Source organism: Lycium barbarum, chromosome 1 (assembly GCF_019175385.1).
Source record: "Lycium barbarum isolate Lr01 chromosome 1, ASM1917538v2, whole genome shotgun sequence".
Classification (NCBI taxonomy): domain Eukaryota; kingdom Viridiplantae; phylum Streptophyta; class Magnoliopsida; order Solanales; family Solanaceae; genus Lycium; species Lycium barbarum.
Window position 1 is genome coordinate 142,081,782 of NC_083337.1, and position 26,494 is coordinate 142,108,275.

The following is a 26,494-nucleotide window of genomic DNA, read 5'->3' on the forward strand; positions in this document are numbered from 1 at the left end:
CTATATCATTTCAGTTTTAGAGTAAACATAATAAAAAATAATGAGATCCTAAATTTGCAGCCTTATAATCAAGACATTAACCAAGAAATCATAAACTTGCAAGCATAATAACATATAAATAGCAAAATAAGAGCTCGACAACTTATGCAAGCATACAAATCCGCCAACACCACATTACATATACCAAATTAGTCATATTAGTCACTAGTGGCATATAAATTCGATTTGTTCGGATCGGTTCGGTTGATAATTGAAGCCAACCGTATTCGAATCGTTAAACCGTAAGATTTTACAATTGCATTTGTAAATCAAAATCGAATTGTATTATCCAAATTGAATTATCCGAATTGTTTCGAATTGGTTCAAAAATTCGGATTGAATCGATTTATGCACAGGCCTATGTGTGATTACCGTGGGTATGTTGTTGTTGAGGTAGTGCGTCAATTAGCAATTTTAGCACCTTTGACCTATTTGGCATAAAATATGAGTTATTATAATATCGAGAGAGAAAAACTGTTGTGACAGTGAACATTCGTCTATCCATACTAAACGGGTTCCTAGTTCTAGCTGTGGCAGATTATCTTTAATTAATAAAGAATATTGAGATATAAAAGCTCAACTAAGCTCAGTTTTGCATTTGTTCAAATAAAAATCGCCTTTGAGTATTTCAAACACAAAAAAAACAAGATTCCGAACTTTTAAAATGTCACGCTTAATAGCCGTATATGGTTTAGATTTGAAGTTATGAACTTACCGGTAAAATATTACGTTAAGCTGAAGTGTTCGCAAGGATTTTTAGTCACCGCTTGCATTACTACAGTGGCGGATAGTAGACGCCGTAATTGAAATAGAAATAGATACATATAGAAAGAACAGAACCGGGGAATCTTAATAGCACAATTGGTTGGCTACCGAACTTTCACCTTATTGGTGAGGTTCGATTCCACTTTGTAATCTCCTCCCCTAATGTCCCTTCCCCTACTCATATGTAATTAAAACAAAAAACCGAACCTACTAATTTTGGCAAAATTGACAAATTGTAGAATCTTCTACATGTACACAAGTTTTCTTTAAAAATTGAAACATAAATTAAAAAAAAAAATCGTGTTTAATCAAATTCGGGATTTGTAGGAACTGTGGATCCTTTTCACTAATTTTCTAATTTCAAAACACGTGCAAGCACGAAACAAGATGGTGCTTTATTCGTACTTCATGGGTGGTTTATTAGGCCATATTCCAGATAATATTCGTACTTCAACCGTTGTTTAAAATTTTCCAAATCAATGACAAAGACACATTCAAACTCCACATATTGGTGTTATAATCTTTGTGACAAAGTTACCTTTGGAAAGCTTTTGTTTGGAGAAAAGTTGTATATGACAATTATCATCTCTTTTTCTTCTTTTATTTTGGAAAATATTTGTGCTCGTTAACATGGTTCTGTGAAAAACCTCTCTTTAACTTGTTTTTTTTTTTTTTTTTTTTTTTTGGGAATTTTACATAAATGACTACACTTTGGGGTTTAAAATTTTCCATAGCTACAGTTTCAATATTTACATTGCGTAGCTACAGTTTCCCCGCTGTATTAAAAAAATGGCTCGCTATATTCATAAAACGGCCTAGCTGTATTCATGAATACAGCGAATAAAAAAATTTCAAAAATTCTTTTCACTGTATTCAACTCAACTGTATTCATGTCAAATGTATTCATCTATAGCTACTTTTACATTGTATTTAAAATCGATTGTATACAAAAAAAATATCCTTCAAAATACACCCCAAAACATAAAATTTTGCACTAAAAAAATTAATGAATACACTAAAAAACTGAATACAAGAAATAAATTTCACTCTATTCATTTGTATACACTTCAAAATTCACTGTATTCATTTGTATACAAGAAATAAAATTAACGAATACACTCAAAACTGAATACAAGAAATAAAATTTCGGCCAAATTCTGGCCAGATCTGGTTGTTTCCATCCAGATATGACCGCTGCGGAGTTGTAAGTCGTCGTCGTCAGAAGAGAGAGAGAAGACGAACAACAACAACAACCACGGCCAACAGCAACAACATAGAACTCAACAACAACAAAGTTAGCGTAGATTGGCCATCTGTTGAAGATACAAAAATCAACACAGATCCATACAAATCCGAGAATGAGAGAAGGAAGAGAGAGAGAGAGAGGCAGTCGTTTGATTGGGCCCCGGTAGAACTCCGTCGAAAAAGATGACCACGGCTCAAAATGTTAGAGAGAGAGAGAGAAGACGACGTGAGAGAGAGAGAGAGAGAGAGAGTGGAGGAGAACGTTAGAGAGAGGAGGAGAAGGAGGAAGTAGCTAATAAGTGTCATTAGCATACAACTTTTAGCTATGAGAAGTAATTAATGTAAATTATAGCTACTAAATATAATTACCTACACTAGTTTGTCACACCATGTAGATTTCCCTTTTTTATAACCGTAGTGTCTTGGGCCTACCTCTGTTGACAATGAACATGACACATTATAATTCTCAATCCACTTCATTGACCACTGGACCACACTCTTAGGATGACTCATTCCAAAAATATTCTGATCATGTTTACCGTTAACAAGGTAAATTTTTAAAACAAATAAACTCAATTTTCAATTATGAAAAACTTTTTTTGTAATAGCTTTTATAATCTAAATGGGGTTTTGAATTTCACTATTGCTTTATTATTATGAATTAATTTTGATGAAAAAGACGTTCTTTCACAAATATATTATCTTAGATCGTACTTCTTAATTACTCATCTTCAGACACGTTCATCAAAATTAATTCCATTTTGATTCTGTTTTGAAAAATATGTCTCATAGTTGTAAGCACTTACAACAGATAAAGGAGTGCTCACCCACAAACATCGCAAATTAAAGTCTTGAAAAGACTTGTTAAGAAAAATCAGGACAGGGAGCCCTTGTTTCTATATATCTATATCTATATCTCAAACCAATACCTCATAACACAATTCCATAAAGCCCTTAATTTGTACATTCTTTTCAAGAAGTACAATAAAATTTCGAAAGTCATGGCTTCCTCATGTGTCATGTTAGTGCTCTCTTTTTCCCTTACATTTCTATCCCTCTCTGCTGCTCAAGCACCCACAATGCCACCTACTAGCATTGTAGCCCTGTCCCCGATGATCACCATGCCTCCGGTTATGTCCCCACCAGCACCAGTAGCATTTCCTCCAACAATGAGCCCTGGTCCATCAGTTAGCTCACCCCCAGCAGTACCTGATATGGCACCCGTCATGCCGGCCTCACCCCCTGCACCCGTGGGACAGGGGCCTGCATCGGCACCGGCTCCGGGACCTTCTGATGGATCGATACTTCCATCAAGTGCTTTTGTGCACGGAAGTACCATGGTCATGGTAGCACTGATTGGGAGTGTAGCACTCTTCTTCTAATTTGATGGTCATTTGCCTTCAACATTTGTGTATTCTTTATTTTATTTAATATATTTTACAGTATTGTTGTTTTTCATTTTCGTTGTTTCACTTTGTCCTTAATTTTCGAGGTTCATGCGTGTATGTGAGTTTTTAAGGAACGATGAGGATGCCAGAGAAGGTTTATCAGTTATCAATTGTTACAGCTATCATGTAACATTTTCACTCAACTTAATAAAAACCACTGCTCTAACTTGTCTTTCCTGCGCTACTTGACTTTCATGTAAATGAATTTCAGCAACAAGTACATATTACAGGCATTGAGGAGTATATGCATTATATAAATAAAGAGGGATTGAGTAGGAGACGCGCGACAAAACCTAAAAATAGAAGACTGCACTAAATGGTTACCTCTTCCGTGTGGTTTGCGAGCTATTGCACAGGAGCAGGGTTTACCCTGTGCGCGCCCGAAGGGTAGCGGCTGCGGGTTCCCATGTCAAAAAAAAAAAAAAAAAAAAAAAAGAGAAGTAACTATCTGTTTCTAGCATCCTACATATATTTTAGTGGCTTTAAGCTAATCCACATGCTACCTATTTGCATGTGGAGAAAGCTTTCATACAACACCCAAAAATAAGTTGCAAATTCGCAAGGTCAAAAAGACCAGGTCAGCTTCTTGATTTAATTGCTTGGGTGATGTAGATAAAATATGTAAGATATTCCTTTCATTCATCTTAGCGAAAAAGTAAAAGGAGAAAGATATTGTATTCATTCATCGTCTTCTCCTTTGTTTTCTACGGCACTCAAAACATTCAGTACTTGGAAACTTACTTCCACTGGAGTAGCTGGTTTGGAGTTTACTGGGCGAGATTTTCAAGTCTTTCACCAGTATCTGGCGAAGCTTTTCATTTTCCTGCATGAGCTCATCAATCACTTGCTGGTGTTTCAACACCTACAATGCAGCAAAAGTATTTTCAGTACTTCACATGCCATATAAACATAGAACATCAATGTAAGTCTACTGGGTTTCAGCAATGTAAGCATTTAAGAAAAATAGTTGGCTTCTAAATAAATAATCAAAGTGAAAGCTTACAACATGAAGGATGTTGTTCTCTGATCTCAAACGCTCAGACTGCAAATAAAGAAGTACAGGAATTAGAACTAATATATTTAAATAACTAGCAACCTCATATTTCCATCTACAATTTTCAATCTTAACCTCAGCACAATAAACAACAAATACAAGGAGACCTCACAACATTACGCTTAACCTATAGTGTTGTAAGAAATGTGTATTCATCTTCACATACCAGCTCATTTGCTGTACTACTGTCTTCGTCTTTCACAAGTGGACTCTGCAGAAAATTGCTAATAACCTTCTCTGTTCGGCTGCTATATGATGCATTTGAAGAGGTGAGATTAGCTCTTGAAGTTTCATTTTCATGAGAAGAGAGAGAATTTGTGTTCCTATCTGTAAGCAAGCCGGGAGAAGAACTATGAGGGACCTTCACTTCAAGTGGATTGGCATTTCCCAGTGGGTTCTGATTAGAGGCTTCATTGACTGTTTTCATGCCAGCTTGCAAGGATGCTGGAAGGATGCCTTGACCAATAGATAAGCCGGTAGTAGACATTCCAGACTTCATCATTAATTTTGTCATGGCTTGCTGCAGATTAAGAGAAATTATGTCAACACTTAAGGAAGCCTGGAGGAAGAGGGAAATCTTAGGTGGTAGCAGCAATGAACTATGGACAAGAATACATACAGTTAAATACAGCTGAATCTGATCCAACACTCCGCGCTTCACAGCAAGACCTGACATGCATCACCAAGAATGACACATGGCGTGATGTTAAAATATAGACAAGAGCTAATTATAAGGATCATGTTGATTATACTAACTGATCTCACATATGTGAGTTCAGCCAAGGCATACTTCCAAAAACGATCGTTCTCTGTCGATACAGCTACAGAAATTGTCAATATTTACAGGAAAAGAAACATGAGAAAAGGAGTCCACTAACATATTGCCTTGAATAAACATGAAGAGGCTAAACTAATTAAGCAATTACTCCAATTTTAGCGTATGCCAGTCAAACTTATGTTAATGGTTTTATATCATACTTTCCGAAGGAGAAGAAAGAAAAGAGGGAAAAGTTTACTTTGGGACAGGATAAGCACCAGGACTTATATAAGGCTTTTACATTTTTTAGCTTAGACTTGTTATTTTTACTTCTAAAAGTTTCTAACCTAGTGATAGGAGATTTCTATTTAAATTCAAAATATTTCTGTGAACTAGATTATCTTGCACTAAACGTTTGACAAGTCAGGGTAATATGTCAAAAGTAATTTGCAATATTTTTTGCTTCTCGTACGTAATCCTACTTGTCTTAGACATCAGATTACAAACAGGTTTCTTCTTACTTGCTAGTGATGCCAACTTATCAAAATGGATGAACCCATTCAATCCAATGGTAAAGAATTGTGAGTTGATTTTTGCTCTCTGACGACACTTCTTTTCTTTAAGCAGCAACTTGCCTTAGGCTCTAATCTATAGGGAATAGGCAGGATGGTTCCTAGGCCGTTGTCTCTAGTGTTTTAAAAGGCAATTTTAGGACTCACCTCCGGGCGAGGCACTGGCAAAACGCCCCGGAGCTCATGTGCGGGGCTTAGTTCCTATGAGGCTTACGCCCTAAACACACCTAACGCCCAACGCTCGGAGCTCGCCTAACCGTTCTTACACAAATTATATGTTTTTCCTTAATTAAAATTGTTGACCCTCATAATTCTTTAACAAATGAATGATACTTAATAGTTTTTCATCTATAAAAATAAGAAGATTGAGTGTAACTCAAATAACAAGTCGTAGTATTGCATAGTTACTAGTTGAGAACATCGTGAGGGTTGAATATCACTTAATATTTCTTTTAAAAATACATAGCCGAACTGTACATTTTCACTTGTCATTGGTCTTTTGTCCTATGTATCAAAATTATCATATTATATTATTTCGCTATTTGAAAGTAATTTTAATTTTATTCATGAAGAAATTACATTTTAATTATAATACTGATAAAGTTTATTGATATAAAATGAATAGTATGATAAAAATATTGTTTTAAGAAATTGTGATTTTTTCATTGTTTGAAAGTTAAGATGTTAGAGTTGATTTGTATTCCATAATAGCTTTTAATTCATTGTATTGTTTATATGGTAAAATTATGTTATATATAATTACAAGTTGTAAGCAAGGGTGGCTCAAGGTTGAGGCTAGTAAAGCTTTTGTTTTAGGCCTTCAAACTTTTGAGGCCCCAAAAAATTTTACGGATGAATTTTATGGTTTAAGTTTCTCTTAGATAATATTGAAGATTGTAAAAAGAAGTACAAAATATATATAACAAAAGAAAGAAAAAACACCATCTACGTTTTAAGAGCAATATTTTAAAACTTTGAACTAAACTACTCAAATCTTCATATTATTAAATAAAGTTTTTACAATAACATCCTAGGTAATGTCTTTAAAACACATGGCTAATATCTTATTGACTTGAATTGATCCTCACTAATACAAATACTAATGTTACATATATTATTTATTTACAGTGTCTTTTATTTTTTATGTACTTTTACCTATTTAAAAATATTTGTTGCACTTATAATATTTTATGAAATACTAAAAATAATTACTCATGGGGCTTACGCCCCGTGCCTCGAGGCTTATGCCTCGTCGAGGCAAATATAAAACACCCCGCCTTACGCCCCCGCCTTTTAAAACACTGGTTGTCTCTCTCCTTTCTTCTGCCTCAATAGGCTATAGAACCTCTTGCTTGTCCAACATTATTGTTGTTTATTTCTTTTTTTTCCCAAGAGATTTTTCAAGTCTTCAGCTCAATCTCCTCTAAGTAAATATTGCACACAAAGTGGTTGGAAATATCACAGTAGTATACCAATTTCCTCACTTCAAAATGAATCATCCCAATGCAAAATTTAACAGATAACCTTTAACATTTTGTTCAGCTTTTTGACTTTGTTATCTCCCTAGGATGCATTTAGGAGGTTCAATTGTGGCGTAACTAAGTCTTTTTTGTTTTTGCTATAGCTTGTAATTCAGCATCTACTGGATGCATTTTATCAGTGAAATCTTAATTTACTTGAATAAACAAAACAAGATAACCTTCAACGAGCAAATATAAGTCTACATACCAACTCCAAAACCATGTCCAAAACCGACTCCACATCCAATACCTGCTTCAATGTTTTTTGCCCCCACCTTCCTCAACTACAGAAAAGACGAAAAGAAATAAGAACTGAAAGAACAAACTTAAGCAGTCACAATATTATGTAAAGACAATTTAACAAATTGACATACAGTACTATTAACATGTCTTCCAACACCAGAGAATGCATCCGTTGCGCCTCTAGTGGCAGTCATAACTTGATTTAGCATTGGTATTGCACCTAGAAACAAGGTAAAATATTGATAAAGAGGGAAGTCCTTTAATTTAAGTGTATCTCATATCATAATCCCGTTTGCACTTATTATTAGCTAAGATAGAAAATCCAAGTGATAAATTACAGCCTGAACCAATTCAATCAAATTGATGAATTCCAATTTTAGACACTAGGGATCCAACAGTCCTAACAGTACAGAAAGGCTGAACAGGATTAATTTGCACGTAACACCAATACAATGACGTGACTACACAAATGGCAGTCTGATAAACCACACAAACTGCACGGCTTAGACTGCTCAAGCGCACATCATTTATACATATGCATACCAACATATTACAAATCAACGACTCTTGTTCTCAACAGTGTTCAACTAAGAGCATCAACCCAAGTACACGCATATGCCAAGGAATCAATTGCTGAGAATCCTCTTTCAGCAAAGACTAACCCAATAAGAACAAACAACGAAAGAGCATTAAGGAGGAGGATTAGCAACGCTAAATAATATGTGCATTCTCAATTTCAAATATTCCTTAACTTGTGTTTACTTGATGCACAACAACAACATACCCAGTGTAACCCCACAAGTGGGGTCTGGGGTGGGTAAGATGTAAGCAGACCTTACCCCTACCTTTGTGGGGTAGAGAGGTTGTTTCCGATAGACCCTCAGCTCAAAGAACCGTGTTCACTTGGTGTAATAAAGCAAATAATTCCTAAATGGAGAACAGTAAATGGAGTAATAACAAAAACAGGCAGGAAAAGTATACCAACCATTATGAACAACTGAAATATTTCAACTTTACGCTTTTACTTCATTAATACACACACACATAAACCATGGACAAATTTAAAAACCAGAAATGAATTAGATTACAACAACAACAACAAAAATATACCCAGTGTAATCCCATAAGTGGGGTCTGGGGAGGGTAGGATGTAAGCAGACCTTACACCTACCTTTGTAGGGCAGAGCGACCACTTCCTATAGACCCTCGGCTCAAAAGAAGTGTAATTGGTTTTTAAATTGGGTTGTAAGTAACCAAACAATGCAGCATTACATCAACAGCACAAAAGATGCAAAAATTGAATACCAACAACATAAAGATTTCATCTTTACACATTCAAGTCATTAACAAACAACAAACTAAAACAAAATTAAAACCCCAAAATGAATTACTTGAATTCTTGGGTTCCCCTTCTTTAGGTTTCCAAAAATCTTCAAATTTCATTCTTTTTAATATTGTCCTTTCTTTCTTTATTTGGGTGAATGGGAAGAAATGAGAAGGGTGATGATTTGTACCTAGATTTAAAGGGCGACCAACACCAATTCCAATACCACAGCCAATGCCAAAGCCAGTAAATACTTGACCCACTTTCAAAGTAAAGGGATTTTCTATTCTCATTCTTCTTTTTTCTGCAGTAACTATCACGCCATTGCTATTACTACTTGTACTACTCCCAGTATCCATTAGCACTGCCTCCTTCCTTTTTCTACAAAAAGCTCAGTATTCAGTCTTTTCACTCTTTGAACAAAACTTTAGAGTGGAGAGTGTTGCTTTCTGCAAGAAATTTGAGCTAAGCATCTACTTTTGTCCCTCTCTTTGTCGAGGGTCATAGGTAAGTCCTTGTGCTGCAGTCACATACATCAGCCCTTTTCTTTTTGCATCTAAAATAGAAATTCTTTTGCATCTGCCATGTATAAAAATTTTGATGATTAGGGTTTTTCAATAAAGACGAGTTTTGACCCTTTTTTTATATTTTTGATTTTTCATTAGAAAATTTTAAGTTATAAGAAAGGGTCATTAAACTTATCAAATTAACTTCTCATTGATGTATTGAATATTTCACTTTAAAAATTTAATACTATGTCGGATTATTAGATTTGTAAATTAAATATAAATAAATATTACTCCTTCCGTCCCAATTTATATAACCTCTTTCATTTTTAGTCCGTACCAAAAAGAATGATACCAATAACAATTCAAACTTAAATATACCCTTTAATACTTCATGAAACGATTTCTAGCCTCAAAAATTGCTATGATTTATTTTAGATCATAAGTTTAAAAAATATCTCTTTTTTAACTTCGTGGCCTTCATGGGCGAAGGAAGATCATTTTCTAAAGGCTTAATGCATATGCAACCCCTGAACTTGTCCCTTTTTTCTATTTTGGCACCTTAACTAAGTGTTGTTACTATTAAACCCTTGAACTAGTCCTCAAATGTGTCTATCAAACACAATCTGACTTTCAAATACAATCTGACTTACATAGTATTCTATCTTCAATGTAGCAACATGCTAATATATATTCTAATTTAATTATGTTATTTTTTAGCTAAGATTAGCAGCAATTGAAAGGGAAAAAAAAGAGTAAGCTCTTAATTAAGCTAGCAGTGAAAGAGCAGAACCAACAAAAACCAACACATCCATGACCTAAAACATAGTTTACCACATGTCTAAAGTATTACTTTACCTTCATTTCCACAATTTATTTTTTGCTTCTAATAAAAATCAGATTTAGATGATTTGATAGACACACTTGAGGACGAAATCAGGAGTTCAATAGGAATGACACTTAGTTGAGGTGCCAAAATGAAAAAAAGGCACAAGTTTAGGGGGCTGGATATGCATTAAGCCTTTTTTAAATATCAAAGAAAATCAAATATTATCAATCTATCTAAACTTAAAATTAAACCAAGTTAAATTGGAAAAGTTTAATATTGCAAAAAGAATTAAGGCCTAAGACCCTTCCTAAAGTAATACCACTGACAATTTTGAATTATATTGTCATTACAGTAAGAACCAAAAATTCAACGCAACACAGACCTGATAAATTTATGATTTTCATTTTTGTTAGTCTAAAAAATCTATATTAGCAATTCATTTATATTTCTCTCCAGGTAAAAGTCAACTTAAAGATAAAAAACATTGACGCTAGAAGGAGGGCTTGAACCTCCGACCTTGTGGTTAACAGCCACACGCTCTAACCAACTGAGCTATTCCAGCTTTGATGCTAGGCTTTGGTTTAAATAAAATTGCAAGGCTCAGAAAATCTTTATTCTCTCCTACAGGTCACCCTTCTTTTAAAAAAAACAATCATACCAATAGTATTAACTGTATTTAGCTTGAAGCAAGTGTATATATAATTTCTATCCATCTCATTTTTAATGGTAATGATAATGCTTGAAATTTACATATGAATCCATTCCACCGATTATGTTTAGAGTCTAGAGGTGTATATATATGTAGCTTATGTATGATGGAGTCAAGACTCAGATAAGAACAACAGGAGGTGATTCAGAACATTTTCCGGCCGTGATGGAGTTGCACTAGGAATCATCCTTTAACCTGTTCTTATTTGCCTTAGTGATGGATGAATTGACACGACATATCCAAGGGGAGGTCGTGGTGTATGTTATTCGCAAACGACATAATACCGATTGACGAGACGCGTGGTGGAGTTAACGATAGGCCGGAAGTTTGGAGACAGCCCCTAAAGTCTAAAGGTTTCCGGTTAAGCAGGACTAAAACAGAGTACGTAGAGTGCAAGTTAGTAACATTAACGCATGAGGCGTAGGTGGAAGTGAAGTTCGATGCACAAGTCATATCCAAAAGAGAAAGTTTCAAGTATCTTGGGTGCATAATCCAAGGAGACGGAGGAATTGATGAGGATGTCGCACACCGTTTTGGATCGAGGTGGATGAAATTGAGGCTCGCATCCGAGGTACTGTGCGAAAAGAATGTGTCGCCAAGGCTTAAATGTAAGTTCTACATAATAGCGGTTCAACCAACTTCGTTGTATAGGGCAAAGTGTTAGCTAGTCAAGACGTCCACATTTAGAAGACGAATGTAGCAAGGATGCTTAGATGACATACCCGATGTGTATAGAAATGAAGTTATACGGGGCAAGGTGGGAGTGGTTTCCTTGGCAGACATGATGACGGAAGCTAGGCTGAGATGGTTCGGACATGTAAAGAGGTTGGCTATAACAAGAGTTAGGATCGGTGGGCTAGAGGTAGGCCGAATAAGAACTGAGGGAGGTGATTAGCCAAGACATGAAATAGCTTCAACTTAGTGAGAACATGACTCTAGATAGAAAGATATAAAGATGAATAGGGTAGAACATTACTTGATAGCTGAGTGTTGTCGCACTTCATGTGGGATAGGCAAGGGGCTAGTCCCCTCTCCATTTCTCGTTACTATCAGTATTATTTAGTAACCGCATAGTTTTCTCATTCTGTAGGCGTTTATTACTTTACCGCTTCAGTCCTGCTTACATCCCACTTTTGGAATGTTGTTGTTTTACCGTTCCGCCGGGCACCGATTCTCTCACGACACGACGCTATTGGCTAAAGAGAAGTAAAGAAGGCCGTCGCTGGAAACCCGCAAACTTTTCAAATATACACAATGCTCAAACTTCACTAGAACAAACAAAGAAACCAAGCAATTAACTTCCTCTCAGTTACAAATAATTCGGGTAGACTATATAAATCATCTGTATCTGTTCCGCTTTAAAGATACAATTTTTGCCGGGAAATGCTTGTATTTAAAGTGGGTTGGGAAAATCTTGATGCAAAATACATAAAGGGTGGATTTTGACACATCGTTAAATGTAGACCACTCGTATTCTTATGGAATTCCCACTTGAATATCTTTTCTTGTCTTCACATTTTCTTTCTACAAACGAACTAACTATTTCATGGCTTTATCCTCTTCAACTCTGTTACTTGTCAAGTCCCACATATCTCTTTCTTCTTCTAACCCATCATTTTACTTCAGAAGAACATCTTCAGTACCCCAACAACCATGGTTACAAGTTGCAAGTAGAGTTAGAGTTAGACCCATTTCTTTATCCATTGTAAATGGTAGAGCTGATGATAGAAAAGAAGATATTGTTATTGTTGGGGCTGGAATTGCTGGCCTTGCTACTGCTGTTTCACTTCAAAGGTTCACTTCACCCAACTCAAACTGCTACTCACTGCGTCTCAATTTAAAGCTAGCGTTTGACCATAGATTTTGGATAAGATTTTGAAACTTTATCTTCAAATATATGTTTGACCGTGAAATTTGATCATATATATGTTGAAAATTCATCTTCAAAATATTTTTGGGAGAAATTTCACTTCCACTCACAAAACTTCAAAAATTTTCTAAGTAAGATGCATGTCCAAACACAACTTCAAGTTTCAAAAATCACAACTTTAAAAACTCAAATTTTCAATTTTCAGCTTGAAAATCTATGGCCAAACGGAAGCTAAGTAATTTTCAAATATGTTATATTTATTTTAAAAAACTTAAAGATTCTATGTCCTAATCCTCAGTCAAAATCTCAAAATTTGAACTGCGCCACATAAATTGGGACAGAGGGAGTATTACAATTAATGGATCAACCAATAAGTCTTAATTACGAACAAATTGAGGTCGATTATATGAATTTTCTGTGTCTATTTTGCTCAATTGGGACATTTCAGTGCTAGTACAATGATTTTTTTTTTTTGTGAAATTGTGAAGTTTGATGAAGTGATTGCTTGCTATTTAGGCTGGGTATTAGAACATTGGTGCTTGAACAGGGTGAGTCACTGAGGACGGGAGGAACGTCGCTAACGCTTTTCAAAAATGGATGGAAGGCATTGGATGCTATTGGAGTTGGTAATGATCTCAGGACTCAGTTTCTTGAAATTCAAGGGTATGTTCTTTCACTTGTAATCCTTGTTCTTCCATTTGCTTAAATATCTGACTATTGGCTGTCCCTATGGAGTGTTGAGAACAGCTAGTAAGTACACATCTTGATTAGCAATTAAAAAACAGAGGAGAGAAGATAGCATTGGAGACTAATATGAAGTTACTTCCGTGCTTATTAGTTTTGTATTTGGTAATATTCCAATTTGGCATACTACACTAGCAGAGATCTTTTTATCTCTAGTGTATACAACCAGGCTTAACTTCACGAACTGACAAATGATCACTTTTTAGAATTCGTAGATAACACAATGCAGGTTAGTGCAGGGGAAATAATGCAGTCTAGTGTGACATATCAGATAATAATGCATACTTAAACAGAGACTAGCAAGATTAGTGAGAGGTCTTCTAGTGTCCTACATAGAAGAACCTCTTTGTCTTCTCTTTCTTCATTCGTTAGCGTGCTTCTGGAGGTTTATGGATGCTGTCATGCCGATACTGAAATCATGCTGAAGTTGCTTCTCTTGATTATGCTTTCGTTGGGTATCTGTCTAGATATAAGTGGTTCAAATTTTAAGGACGAGTTTGTAGCTTGTTTATCTCAAAACCATTCACACATATGCTTCTCCTATCTTCTGTCTGCTATTCGTATCTAAAGTCACTGGTTTTTATTTAAAGAATATTCTGGAATTCGCAGGATGGTGATAAAATCAGAAGATGGAAGAGAGTTGCGCTCCTTCAGGTTCAAAGATGAGGATGAAAGGTAATAGTCCTCTCTCATTGCTGTGCTGAGTGGTAATTTATCACAAAATTCTTATCCTTTTGTCTATTGATCCCACAAAAATGGAGTAGTCAAGAAGTCCGTGCTGTGGAGAGGAGAGTCCTACTGGAAACACTTGCCAGTAAGCTACCACCAGATGCTATTTCTTTTTCCTCAAAGCTGGCAAACATTGAAAAAAGTGAGAATGGTGAAACATTGTTGGAACTTGAAAATGGAATTCGGATATCTGCCAAGGTAGTTAACTGTATACTTGATCTGCCTACGTGCAGGGTTTGCATAGTGCTTGTCCTCACTTGTCTGAAGACATCTTAGTTATTGCCAATACATTTTTTTGTGATGCAACTTAACAACAAAAACCATGAATTCTTTATTGCATAGAATATTGTTTAGTTCTGCTATTTTGATGATTCTCATTTTGTAACTAGTATTAGATTTATTCAAAAAATGACCAAGTGGATTTATTTCTCAAGCTTACCCTTACCTCTTGAATTTCATCTCCGTACAGATATTGATAGCTTGTGATGGGATTCGGTCGCCAGTGGCCAAGTTGATGGGATTTTCAGAGCCTAACTATGTAGGACATTGTGCATTTCGAGGCCTAGCATATTTCCCTGAAGGACAGCCATTTGAACCAAAAAAGTAAACTATGTCTATGGAAAAGGAGTGCGTGCTGGATATGTTCCTGTCTCTGAAACCAAAGTCTATTGGTTTATCTGCTTCAATAGCTCGTCACCAGGTTTGTGTTTCATAACGGCTTTCTGATCTATTTCTGTCTCTCTAGTATTTATGACAGACACAAGAATCCATTTATATCAGCCACTTAATCAAAAATCTACTCCTTAAGATATAACATTCTTGTTTTGCCTCTATACTCCTAAATAGGAATTGGGGTTTACAGATCTGTAGCCCTAGTTTTATACATGAGAACTTGATATGTCAGTACACCTAGAAAATTAGAGACAGGAATGAAATGTCCATGTGCATATGATGCTCTTTCCAGTGGCTGTTCTATTTTATATTGGGGTTCTCACTAATTGTTATTTGAAAACAAATGGTTCCCATATGGCACCAGTTGTAAAGTACAAATCATAGAGGGTGTTTGGCTAAGCTTATAAGCTTGTCAAACTAGCTTCTAAGCATTTTTTGGCTTATTATGCGTTTAATAAACATTAAAAGTGCTTATAAGCCGCCAAGTTCTTAGAAATCAAAACTATTCATAAGTCATAAGTTGGTCACCCCTAACTTTCGGTTTTAGAACTTATAAGCACTTTTGATTTGACCAAGCCTTTTACGATTTATCCCTAATATCTTTTGTAATATCCAAAATATTCTTCCTAAAACATAAATTTAATTATTTCTCTAGTCTATTTCTGTCATTCGTCATTTTTATGCAAAAAAATCGTTTAAGTTTATATTTTCTGGGAATAGCTTTGAGGATCCATAATTTCTATATAAAGTGCTTATCAACAGCTTTTTACCAAATACGTTAATTGTTTATTATCAGTTTCAACACTTTTATTCAAACACGTAACTACTTATATATAAAAATCAGATTCAACACCTAAAGGTGCTTTTCAACACTTGATGCTTATCAACTAATTCAAACGGGCTCTAAGTATATCAATTTTAATTAGGTACTCACTCAACGACTTGATACTTCTATTCCTACCATCCAACTTCTGTAGATGGATTATAATGCTACCCTCTAAAATAGAAAAAGTCTATGGATTTCTATTACATCATTCTAACTGTTTTGAATATCTGTTGACAGGTCCAAAGATAACAGATCCATCTATTTTGAGACAGCAGGCTGAACAACTCGTCAGAAATTGGCCAACCGACCTAATAAATCTCATTAATCTTACACCAGACGACACAATCATAAAAACCAGCCTAGTAGATAGATGGCTTTGGCCCTCAATAAGCCCTCCAGCCTCTACTGGAAGTATCGTGCTGGTTGGCGACGCATGGCACCCAATGACGCCAAATCTTGGGCAAGGTGCTTGTTGTGCACTGGAAGATTCAATAGTTTTGACGAAAAAACTTGCAGAAGCAATCAAGTCTAAACGTACTTCGGTTGAGGATGCATTCAAAGCATATGGAAGTGAAAGATGGCCCCGTATATTTCCATTAACAGTACGTGCATATCTTGTAGGTGCACTATTGCAGTGGGATAATCCAGTGATATGTGCCCTTAGGGATAACATTGTTGTACCTAAGTTGGTTAGGCTTGGACCAGTTCTGGAGCATACTAATTTTGAATTTGACCCTTTATAAGAAAAAATTTCGTTTAGTTGGTATTCCCCAATAAATTGCTTGTGTAGATAACACTTAATTTTGAGGTATACATCAAAAGTACAGATATTGCTGTTTGTTATTGTACATATATACTACAGTACAGGAGTTCCTTCTCGCTCTTGCAATGTCAAGAACATCTCATCAGAACGAATTTTCTGCTAATTACAGCCACTCATGCTTGGCTTCCTATTACGATACAGTATAATAGCCATCTTATAACATGTGCAATACGAAAGGCAAAATACGTTTTCTCACAGATGCGTGGATAAGATTTTGCTTTCAGAATTAATGATTGAATGAGTTATGTTTGAGGGTTGGTTTGAAATAATCGTTTAGTTATACGCCTGAGCAGTCATAGTCCTTTATGTTTACAAAAACTTACAACTTCTTATTTACGTTATATTTAAAGCATACGACGAGAGTATCTTTGACGGAATTGGCTGATCATGAGAAGTACGTGAGCCATTTAAACTGAAGAAACATCAAGACGAACTTCTCCAGATTGATTCCCTACCTTCAGTGTAAACCCCTAACTTCGATGTAAGGGTGCTACCACGGGTTCGAATGAGACATAAACGATGATCCATTCGTTAGTTCATCTAATGGAAGGTGGAAGGAAGTGCACAGTAGATTTAATTGGCTTGAGTAGAGTTTTCCTTGAGGTGTGTTGGGAGAAATGAATTTAGAGAAATTTTTCACAACAGTTGATCATGTACATCTCACGGTTCCGGAACCAAAATGACCCAATAAAAATTCAAGTGAACCAAAATACCCTAAAAAAAAAAATTGGTACAAAAGTACCTTCAGCGCAGTAAAAAGCACTTAACTGTAACGGCACCGTTAAGTGCTTTAGCGCAGTATTTTACTACGCTAAACCATATTCCTCCTCCCCTTTTGTGCAATAAAATACTGCACTATACGACTCCCTATTTTCCCAAAACAGCCTCTTATTACATTTTCACACTTTTTTACGTACTTTAGCAGCGTATTAATCATGCTTTGAGACTCCGGAACTTCAATATTTTATATAGAACCCTACTTATTTTTGTGCGATTAATAAGGTAGGCTCAATACATCAAGGATACGCAAAAGTTCGGATTGTCGTTTTAGTGGTTTGAAAGTGCTCGAAGTCCATTTTTGTTTGTAGACTTGTAGTCATTAGCTTTGCGTTATTTATGTTTTAGGGTTTCGTGTTATTTTTAAATTAATGTTTAACTTTATTTCGAATGTGCCACGTTTTTATTTATTATCAATTTAGGATGTGACACTACAAACAATAATAAAGACTAAGATAGTATTTATAAATATAAAAAGAAACACTTTAAATATATAATATTTACTTAAACTGTACAAGATTATTGTATGTACTAGTGGGTCCCACATGTAGTATGCCGAAGACTATCCTTAGGCCTAAGGCTCATACCATTCCCACCGCCCTCACCATCGTCTCCATCGCCCTTTTTCCTCTTAATAACCGGGCGCTCCAAGTCATGATTATCTCGTCTTCCCCTAGCCCTTGCGCCTTTAACTAGAACATGTTTCTTCTTGGGATCTAGTCCCGCTAGCACGCTCAGAACCTCAGGCTGAGCTGGGTCTGGAAACTGGACCTCGTCCTCATCGGGAGTTGCCACCGCGGGCGCCGAAGGATGAACCTGAAAAATATATAATAATTTGTACCATTTCTTATTTATATTGAATACATTAACGTTTGTTGAACAATCAAAGTTGTGTATCAACGGGTGCCTGAGTAGGCTCCTAAGATGGGTCTGGTGCAGAATATAAGGTAGTCTCCTGGACGAGATGCCGTTCGAAGTCCAAATAAAGGTTATAAAAATTAAATAATTATTCACCTTATATTGAATAAAATTGATTTTAAGTAAAAAGCTTACCTGTGGCTCGATAGTCTCATGAGAAGACACCTCTAGCTCGGCAGGCTCATGAGTAGGCTCCTGAAAGGGGAGATATTGTAACACCCCGTACCTTTAACTTAAACTTTGATCATGATCCTAGACTTAGAAAGTCAAATAAAGAATGTGAGAGTTAGAATTTTCCTGTTCAGTTGTGAGATAGTGGTTTATGCCCATGAACAGTGGACATATTTCAATTTACGGGTCGTAAACCAAGTCGTAAACTGAAACCAAGGATTTCTGAACATTCTGGAATTTGGCATTTTGATGTCACATGGTTAAATACGGACCGTATTTTAGTTTACGGCCCTTATTTCAAAACGTATTTGGAATTTGGGAAAACTTCCTTGATGAAAGTTGTAGAGCTTTAAAATACCTTTCCAACGGTATATTATGGGGGTCAAACAGACGTCTGTGAAAAGAGTTATGGCCATTTTACTGAAGAGACGCAGTGTAGTCCGTATTGCAAAATACGACCCGTATTGCAGTTTACAACCCGTAAACTGAAAATACGGCCAGCACAGTGCTGGACGTAAACTTCATTTTCCCAGGACAGTATATATTCGTCCATACCAGTTCAAATCATTAGTTTTCATTCCTTCAAGCCCTAGAACGACTTCCTACCCTCTCCCATCATCAAGAACACCAAGGTAAGCCTACTCTAATTATTTCAACTCAATTCTAGCACCTATCCTTGTAATCTAAATAAGAAATTATCATTCTAAAACTAGGATTTTCAAGAAAACCCATCTCAAGGTTCAAGAATTCAAGATTTTGAAAATCTTCTTCAAAGCTCAAGTCTTTAACTCAAGTTTTGGAGCAATTAAGGTATGTAGAACTTCCATCCACGTGTGGGAATCTCTACGTTCTTCCCCATGCTCCGTTTCTTGATATCCATGAAGTTCAAACCCTAGGGAATTAAACCCAACATATTGGTAGCCCGTATTTATGTATTTATGTACATGAATTTTGTATCTATATTCGTTATTGTATTCCTAATCTTCCATTACGGTTATTAGGAACCCTAGCTTAATCCATGAATCATGAATTCTTCCTCATGTATTCTCATTATGTTTATATGAAACTTTATGATTTTATGTAGCAAGTTACAAGCATGTTTTCAAGTCAATTATATATATATAATTATGAACTATTGTTATTACTCATGAATCAAGAACATGTTTGCAAGACTATGACAAGTTATCTCATGAAACCATATTACAAGATATTTCATGAAACCAAGTTACAAGTTATTTCGTGAAATCATGATTACAAGTTATTTACAAGTTATTTCACGAAAATCATGGGTTTCTTAGCCAACTATATTATGTTCATGTTTTGGGAATTGCTTAGTTAACCGAGAAGGCTCAGATAGCCTGAAACTACGTAGCCACCGTAGGATAAGGGTTGTCAGCAAGGAGGCAACACCTTCATTATGCAGTTTGGATCCTTACATGCTTATTATTACTTAAATCTCATAACCCTGGCAAGGTTGTGAGTGTTCTGCTGGTAGGACGCAAGTACCAGACCATGTTGTCGGTTATACTATAGCATTCCCCACGTTACAAGTAGTTTTACATACAAGTATTTCTATTGATTACTGTTTTAAGACTTCACTCACGTTTCATGTTCATGTTCAAGTTCAAGTCACATTCAATTTCAGTCCATATCCTATATCTACGTTGTGCCATGTTCTTCATTTCAGCAGGTTTTACATACTAGTACTATTCACTATGTACTAACGTCCCTTTTGCCCGGGGCCTGCACTTCACGGTGCAGATACCGGTTTTCAGGAGCATATATCTGCGCAGTAGGATCACTTCAGATATCAGCTTATTGGTGAGCCCCACTTCTCTCGGGGTTCAACATGGAGTCTGCATTAGTATTCAGTTTATGGTAGTCCAGGGCCATGTCCTGTTAGTTAGTATTCAGACATGTTTTAGAGGTTTCATAGACATATGTTAGTTCACAGAGTCAGTTGTGCTTTTATGTTTACAAACTATTGTGTTTCCATGATATTTCATGCTATGAGATAATTTCAAGACTTTATTCCGCAAATTACATTTTCATGCTTTATTTAAATTGCATCATATATATTATATTGTTTTGATGCCCATGTTGACAAGCAAGCCATGAGGTTCGCTCGGACACATGCAAGCAAGGCCCGAGTGCCGTGTTACGCCCAGGCCATGGTTCGGGGCGTGAAAACTCTTGTGGACCACTGGCGCTGAATCCTAAAATATGAAAAAAAAAATGAAATAATAAGTAACATATATATTTAAAATAAGTACTTTAAATAATCAAATATGTATTTTAAATATTGACCTTATATTGAATAAAATTAATTTTAATAAAAAACTTACCTGTGGCTCGACAGTCACATGGGAAGACACCGCTGCTCAGCAGGCCCACGAGAAAACGTCTGAGTGGGTCGCTCTGGTGGACCCGCTGGCTCTGAATCCTAAAATATAAAATATTACTAAATAATGAGTAACATATATATTTAAAATAAGTAATTTAAATGAACAAATAAATATTTTAAATACTAACTGGGATTAAAAACTCATCGAAGTCAAGAATCCTGGGTCCCTCTAAATTCCTCACAGGCCGCTCATCAGCTAATGAAGCGCGTAACGCCGCCAATCGACGTTATCACACTCTTCCATGTATGCATTTTGGCTCGGCCGTGATGAAGACCCGGGTATCTCAGCAAGTAGGAGCGCCGGCGTAAATGTAGTTGACTGTCCAGGTGAGCTACCACTGGCCTGGAACGGCTGCAGATGGACTAGAACAGGAACATCCTCTGGAATGGGAGCAGCCTCATCTGCCTTATCTACCAGATGGGGTCCTCCACCACTAGGTCCTCTTGCAGCAGCACCGCATCCTCTACGTGCACCGCATCCTCTAGCAGCACGGCGTCCTCTGGCAGCACCAGGTCCTCCTCCTGGGTTGGCTGATACTCAGCCTCTGGAACAGGCTCCTCCATGCGCCTAAACTCTTCCGCCTGCCGGATACCATCCTCGGATATCCATACCATATCCGCAAGCCGAGGGTAAGGCATATGCTCTAACCCCAACATGCGTAATCGTTGTATGGCCACCAGCTGCATTTGTGTTCAACAGTTAAAAAAAAATTATTTTTTAAAAAGTAACAATTAATACAATTAAATAAATCTAAATACGACAAACTTACCAACGCCTCGTACTGCCCCGAGAGTGCTGCGTATCCTATATCCCTTGCGGGACGCAAAGCTTGGTTGCCGATCAATCTGTGAGTGATCTGATGATACCAGCGCATGTAATCCTTAATGGGAGTCAAATGGCCAACCACCGCTAAAGTGTCCAACCTGTGCTTCCAACGGTGGAGCTGGACAGCCAGAAATGCATCATCAACGGCGGCTCAATCGTCCCGCAGGTAGTGTCGGAGCTCATGACAAACGTCAGGGGGAATACTCTGTGTATGCCCAAATTTTCGTAAGACGCGCTCGGGCATGTGGTCCTCAATGATGTCCAGGTGTATCAATGGACACCGCGACCTCGACAACCCCTGACCTGCCCTACAAAAGGCCGGCAACCCATCTAATATAGCAGCGTATGACATCCATATAAATAGCTGCATAACATATAAATACAAATTAGTGATCACCAAGTAGAAAAGACGTTTAATTAAATTAATAATGTAAAGTTAACTAGTTTTACCGCATCGTCCGTCATGTGATCAAGCTGGTCCCGGAATGAAAGAATACTGTGGTGCATATCCACATCCCAGTCAAAACCCGCCGTCCACCTCCTTGCATAGGGCATGTCAATATCGAGGTGATGCCTAGGTACAGGCTAAAAAGGCAGCATCCTCTCCCACGCCCATAACTGTAAGCGATATTAGAAAATACGATTTTTTAGTCGTCGTTTCAAGAGGTTTGTTTACATTAAAGGAACGCACACTTAAAATATTACCTAGAGAAGAGCAAAAAATCCACACACATCGCTGACAGCACCAATAGACGCTCGGCATAGGCATCTGTAAAGGTACGCCAAAACAGCACCGCCCCTGCTGTAGTCTCCCAAGCAATCCAGATGTTCCAAGAAGACCAATAATCGTAAACTGACAAAGGCACCCAATGAGTTCACGAACAAGATGCCCCCGAATATAATAAGCAGGTATAAACGGGCATGACGATCAACAACGTCCTGCTGGGTACCGTCCTTAACAGGAGGCAGAGCCTCCAAATAAGTGCAATGTGCACTAATCTGAACCCGACTCTGTCCCGACATCTGGCCCTCGACACCAGGCACGAAGTGGGTGAGCCTAGTCAACTCCGTCACCCATGTACTACCATGAGGAGGCTCGTACTGAGTGTATAATAGCTCTCCATCTAACACAAATCCAAAGAGGACCTCCACATCCTGAAGTGTAATTGTGGCCTCACCAGTGCGAAGATAAAAGGTATGTGTCTCCGACCTCCACCGCTCAGCCATGGCCGTAATGAGCGCCCAATCATGTTGTACCCGACCAACGGACACGCAACGATAGATGCCGCCCCCAAACAATATCTCTAAGACGCGGAGGTGTGGGGGGGCTCGGGTAAAAGAGCCCACGCTCTCTGCAGCCTATGGGGACGGAGCCTAGTCGATATCCCTATAGTACCAGCCCATAATAACTCTGACCTATGATTGTCTTGCAAAAAAAATACTGATCTATCATCGGACCCCGGGTGAACAGCGGGCCCAGTTGATCATCGGGCCCCGGGGGAACATTCGAATCCATGAAAGAGTCGGGTCTGTAGAAACTAAATTAGTCATTATTCTTGAAATTAAAGAGAAATTATATTAACTAATTAATCATTTGTAGGGAATATGTGAATTATGTTGTATTATATCTTGTGAATAATTAACATGGGATAAACAATTTCACAAATAAATAAAGTAACAATGGCATAATTAACATAATAGGAGATTACTATATTTTTGGGGTATGTAGTCTCTATGTACGTGCGTTGCACGAATATTTCTTGCCGACTTTTATAATATTATTTATATTCTATTGATAAGCAACTTGAAAAAAATAATATCTACTTATTATCTTGAATACAATATTTATTTTGAATGTATAAAAATCAAATATTTACTTCCTCTCACGATTATGAATATTTGATTTGGTAATTTTGTCATCAATCTTTAGTAGATAGTCTTTTCCAAAAATTATTTTCACTCTCCAACCAAATATTGGAAGAAAATAATTATTTTCAACATAACTTTCGTCATATTAAATGTGCAGTAAATTTAATATGTGATAGTAAGGACACGGGGGTTTGAATTATGTGATGGCAAAGACTTTTAAGTTAATTAGTTTGGGAATCGAAATTCAGCAGTAATATTTGTTTAGAACTCTATTTTGAATATGTGATATATTTTTAGTTGACCAAATAGGCAACACAAATATGGTAAAATTAGACTAAAAGAGTATATTCGTCGACCACATATTTTTCTACAAACTTTGCATTTTATCGTTAACGTATGTATTTATGAAATTCATAATAATTTTTATTTCCGTGAACATAAATATTAAAAGAAGAACTTTAACTATTCTTTTTTAGATAATATTTTTTTATTTAACATATATATATTCATGCTTTTAAAATAATATAGATTTAACAATTCATAATAAATTAACAAAATAATAATTCATTAAAAATTAACAAAATATCAATTCATAATCATTCATTAACAACTAATTAATTAATAATTTCATATTTTACAAATAATAGTACATTACTATATTAAACAATTCACATATCATAAACAATTAACAATTCATTAACAATTAACAAAATATCAATTCATAATCAATAATTAACAACTAATAAATTAATAATTGCATAATTTACAAATAATAGTACATTGCTATATTAAACAATTAACAAATCATAAACAATTAACAAATTAACAATTCATAAACATATAATAATTTAACAATTCATAAACATATAATAAATTGACAATTCATAAATTCCTATTTTCCCATATCAAAATATGACCAAAATCACCAAAGAAATTCGGAATTGCAGATCTGGCCAGTTTTGCGCCTCTAGTTACTTTTGTCATTTTCTTCAATTTGGCTCCTTTTTACCTCATTTTCACTTGGTTTCTTCCCGATCACTTTTAAATCACATAAAATCTATAAAATGGAAGTAAACGATATTAAATGCACTATTTTCTCAATCAAACATAGCAAAAATCTAAGCTTAAAGAAGAGATAAGTTGGTAAAATATTAACTTATCAGAGTACAAATAGTCGATCGATCTACCGTGAGAGACACACTAACAACATTATATTAAATATAAATAATATAACTTATTCTTTTAATAAATAAATAAATACAATATATTAGTTTAGTTATATAAATATATGATAAATCAAAGATTTGGTTAAGTATATCTGTCACACCCCATTTTAACCGGGTAGTTAATTTTAGGAGTATGACGTATTGGAGATTCCTAATTTTTTTTTGTTTTTTTAAGGAGTCGCCACCTAATTAGTTTAATGGTGAATTAGGACACCTAAATATTAACTAAGGGAAAGTTAAACTAAACCTCAATTAATAGTCTGCTTAACCAGTGTGATTCTAGGTAAGGGCTCTATATTATCCTAAAGGGAAGGGGTTAAGCATCCTTTAGAATCCGTTAACTTACGGTTATCCGACCAACTTGGGTTAATTAATTAAGGTTAAATATAAGGTGCTTTAAATTTTGAGGAAAGAAAAAAGGTTTAAGAAATGTTGCTAAAGTTTAAGAAAAAAGTAATAATTTTATTTAGAATAATATTTATAAAGGTTGCTAAGGCGTTAGATAAGATATGTTATTTAGAACGAGACCGATAGAAAATATGATAATTTGCATGAAAATAAGGCTTCGGCTGCTATTTAAAACTTATGATACGACTAAGACATTAAATAAAATGCTATTTTTAGAAAGATTTGTAAAAAATGTGGTTCGCATGGAAAAAATAAAATCTGAAATGCCTTTTTAAAAAAGAAATAAACTTATAAATGTTGCAAAGATTAATAATAATAATACTATTTTTAAATAAGATGCATACAGTATATAAGTAGAAACAAATGTGAGTTTGTGCGATGTCTAATGAGTAATTGAAATGCCGGAATATTGATTGATTTTAAAGAGTAAAAAAAAAAATACGAAAATAGCTAATGAAAGTTCCCTTTACTTTTCATTGTTACTTATTAATCGTGTTTCGCTAAGATCTGATGATTGATTCGAACACGAAGAACTCTTTATACTTGAATTTTGTACTTGTACTATTAGCAACATTTTGAAATCCCTAAAATAATAAGAATGAAATAATGTTCCTCTTGACTCGAAATATATATAGTCGTGCTTTTCGCAAGTCCGTTATTCTCAATGAAATAATATTAGACATTATAAGTAATTTTGACATAGAGGAGAGAATAAACTCGTAGGATTGATTATTAGTCTTTTTTAAGCTAACTACCCATTACTAGATTATCCATACTAATTTCCAATAGATCACCTAAGCTAAGAGAAAACAAAATATGAGGAGTGTTAGTCAAATAATATACAAGTTTAAAAAAAAAAAAAAATATATATATATATAAAACAAAATCATAAATAAGGCTAAATGGGCTCAGCCCATTCGGATTGCTGCTGATATGGGAGTTGGGCTTGGCCCAGAATCTATTTTTTACTTTGCTGCAGGTGGGATGACACAAGAGGAAAGCTGTATTGGGCTTTTAGCCCAACGCCGAAAGCGGATGAAATCGAGTCCCTCGGACTCGTGCGAGGCGGTCATGCATAAAAAATGGAAAGAAAGAGGATTAGAATATGATCAAATGAAGAATATCAAACACGTAAGATGTACCTTCAAACAGATGGTGTATACACTGTGTATAACCCATGTATATCATACAGCAGTAGCATAGTAGCGAAGAGGGAAGGG

The 26,494-nt window shown here is 35.8% G+C and overlaps 1 protein-coding gene, 1 non-coding gene and 1 pseudogene across 3 annotated transcripts; 1 reads left to right on the plus strand and 2 right to left on the minus strand.

Moving 5' to 3' along the window:
- Nucleotides 1–1,772: 1,772 nt before the first annotated feature.
- Nucleotides 1,773–9,591, minus strand: LOC132640885 (uncharacterized). Of its 2 annotated transcripts, XM_060357695.1 has the most exons (8): nt 9,158–9,591; nt 7,775–7,863; nt 7,609–7,684; nt 5,171–5,220; nt 4,718–5,071; nt 4,501–4,539; nt 4,239–4,359; nt 1,773–3,891 (listed from the first exon to the last, which is right to left on the minus strand). In XM_060357695.1, the coding sequence occupies exons 1-8, from the start codon at nt 9,324–9,326 to the stop codon at nt 3,863–3,865; spliced, it is 927 nt and encodes a 308-aa protein (XP_060213678.1). In that variant the 5' UTR covers nt 9,327–9,591; the 3' UTR covers nt 1,773–3,862. The 2 variants fall into 2 exon arrangements, with proteins under 2 accessions (XP_060213678.1, XP_060213670.1); XM_060357687.1 differs by lacking the exon at nt 1,773–3,891 and having other exon boundaries at nt 4,042–4,359; nt 9,158–9,590.
- A 1,199-nt stretch (nt 9,592–10,790) lies between these two features.
- Nucleotides 10,791–10,864, minus strand: TRNAN-GUU (transfer RNA asparagine (anticodon GUU)). Its single transcript has one exon. It is a non-coding gene; the product is annotated as a tRNA-Asn (tRNA).
- Nucleotides 10,865–12,059: 1,195 nt separating this feature from the next.
- LOC132640893 (monooxygenase 2-like) lies at nt 12,060–16,611 on the plus strand (annotated as a pseudogene).
- Nucleotides 16,612–26,494: the final 9,883 nt, after the last annotated feature.

Coding starts and splice junctions, on each gene's coding strand:
- LOC132640885 (XM_060357687.1), bottom strand. CDS start 9,326: ATGGATACTGGGAGTAGTACAAGTAGTAATAGCAATGGCGTGATAGTT. Junction 5,072..5,170: donor AGATTCAGCTGTATTTAACT/GTATGTATTCTT, acceptor CTTAATCTGCAG/CAAGCCATGACAAAATTAAT. Junction 4,540..4,717: donor GTAGTACAGCAAATGAGCTG/GTATGTGAAGAT, acceptor CTTTATTTGCAG/TCTGAGCGTTTGAGATCAGA.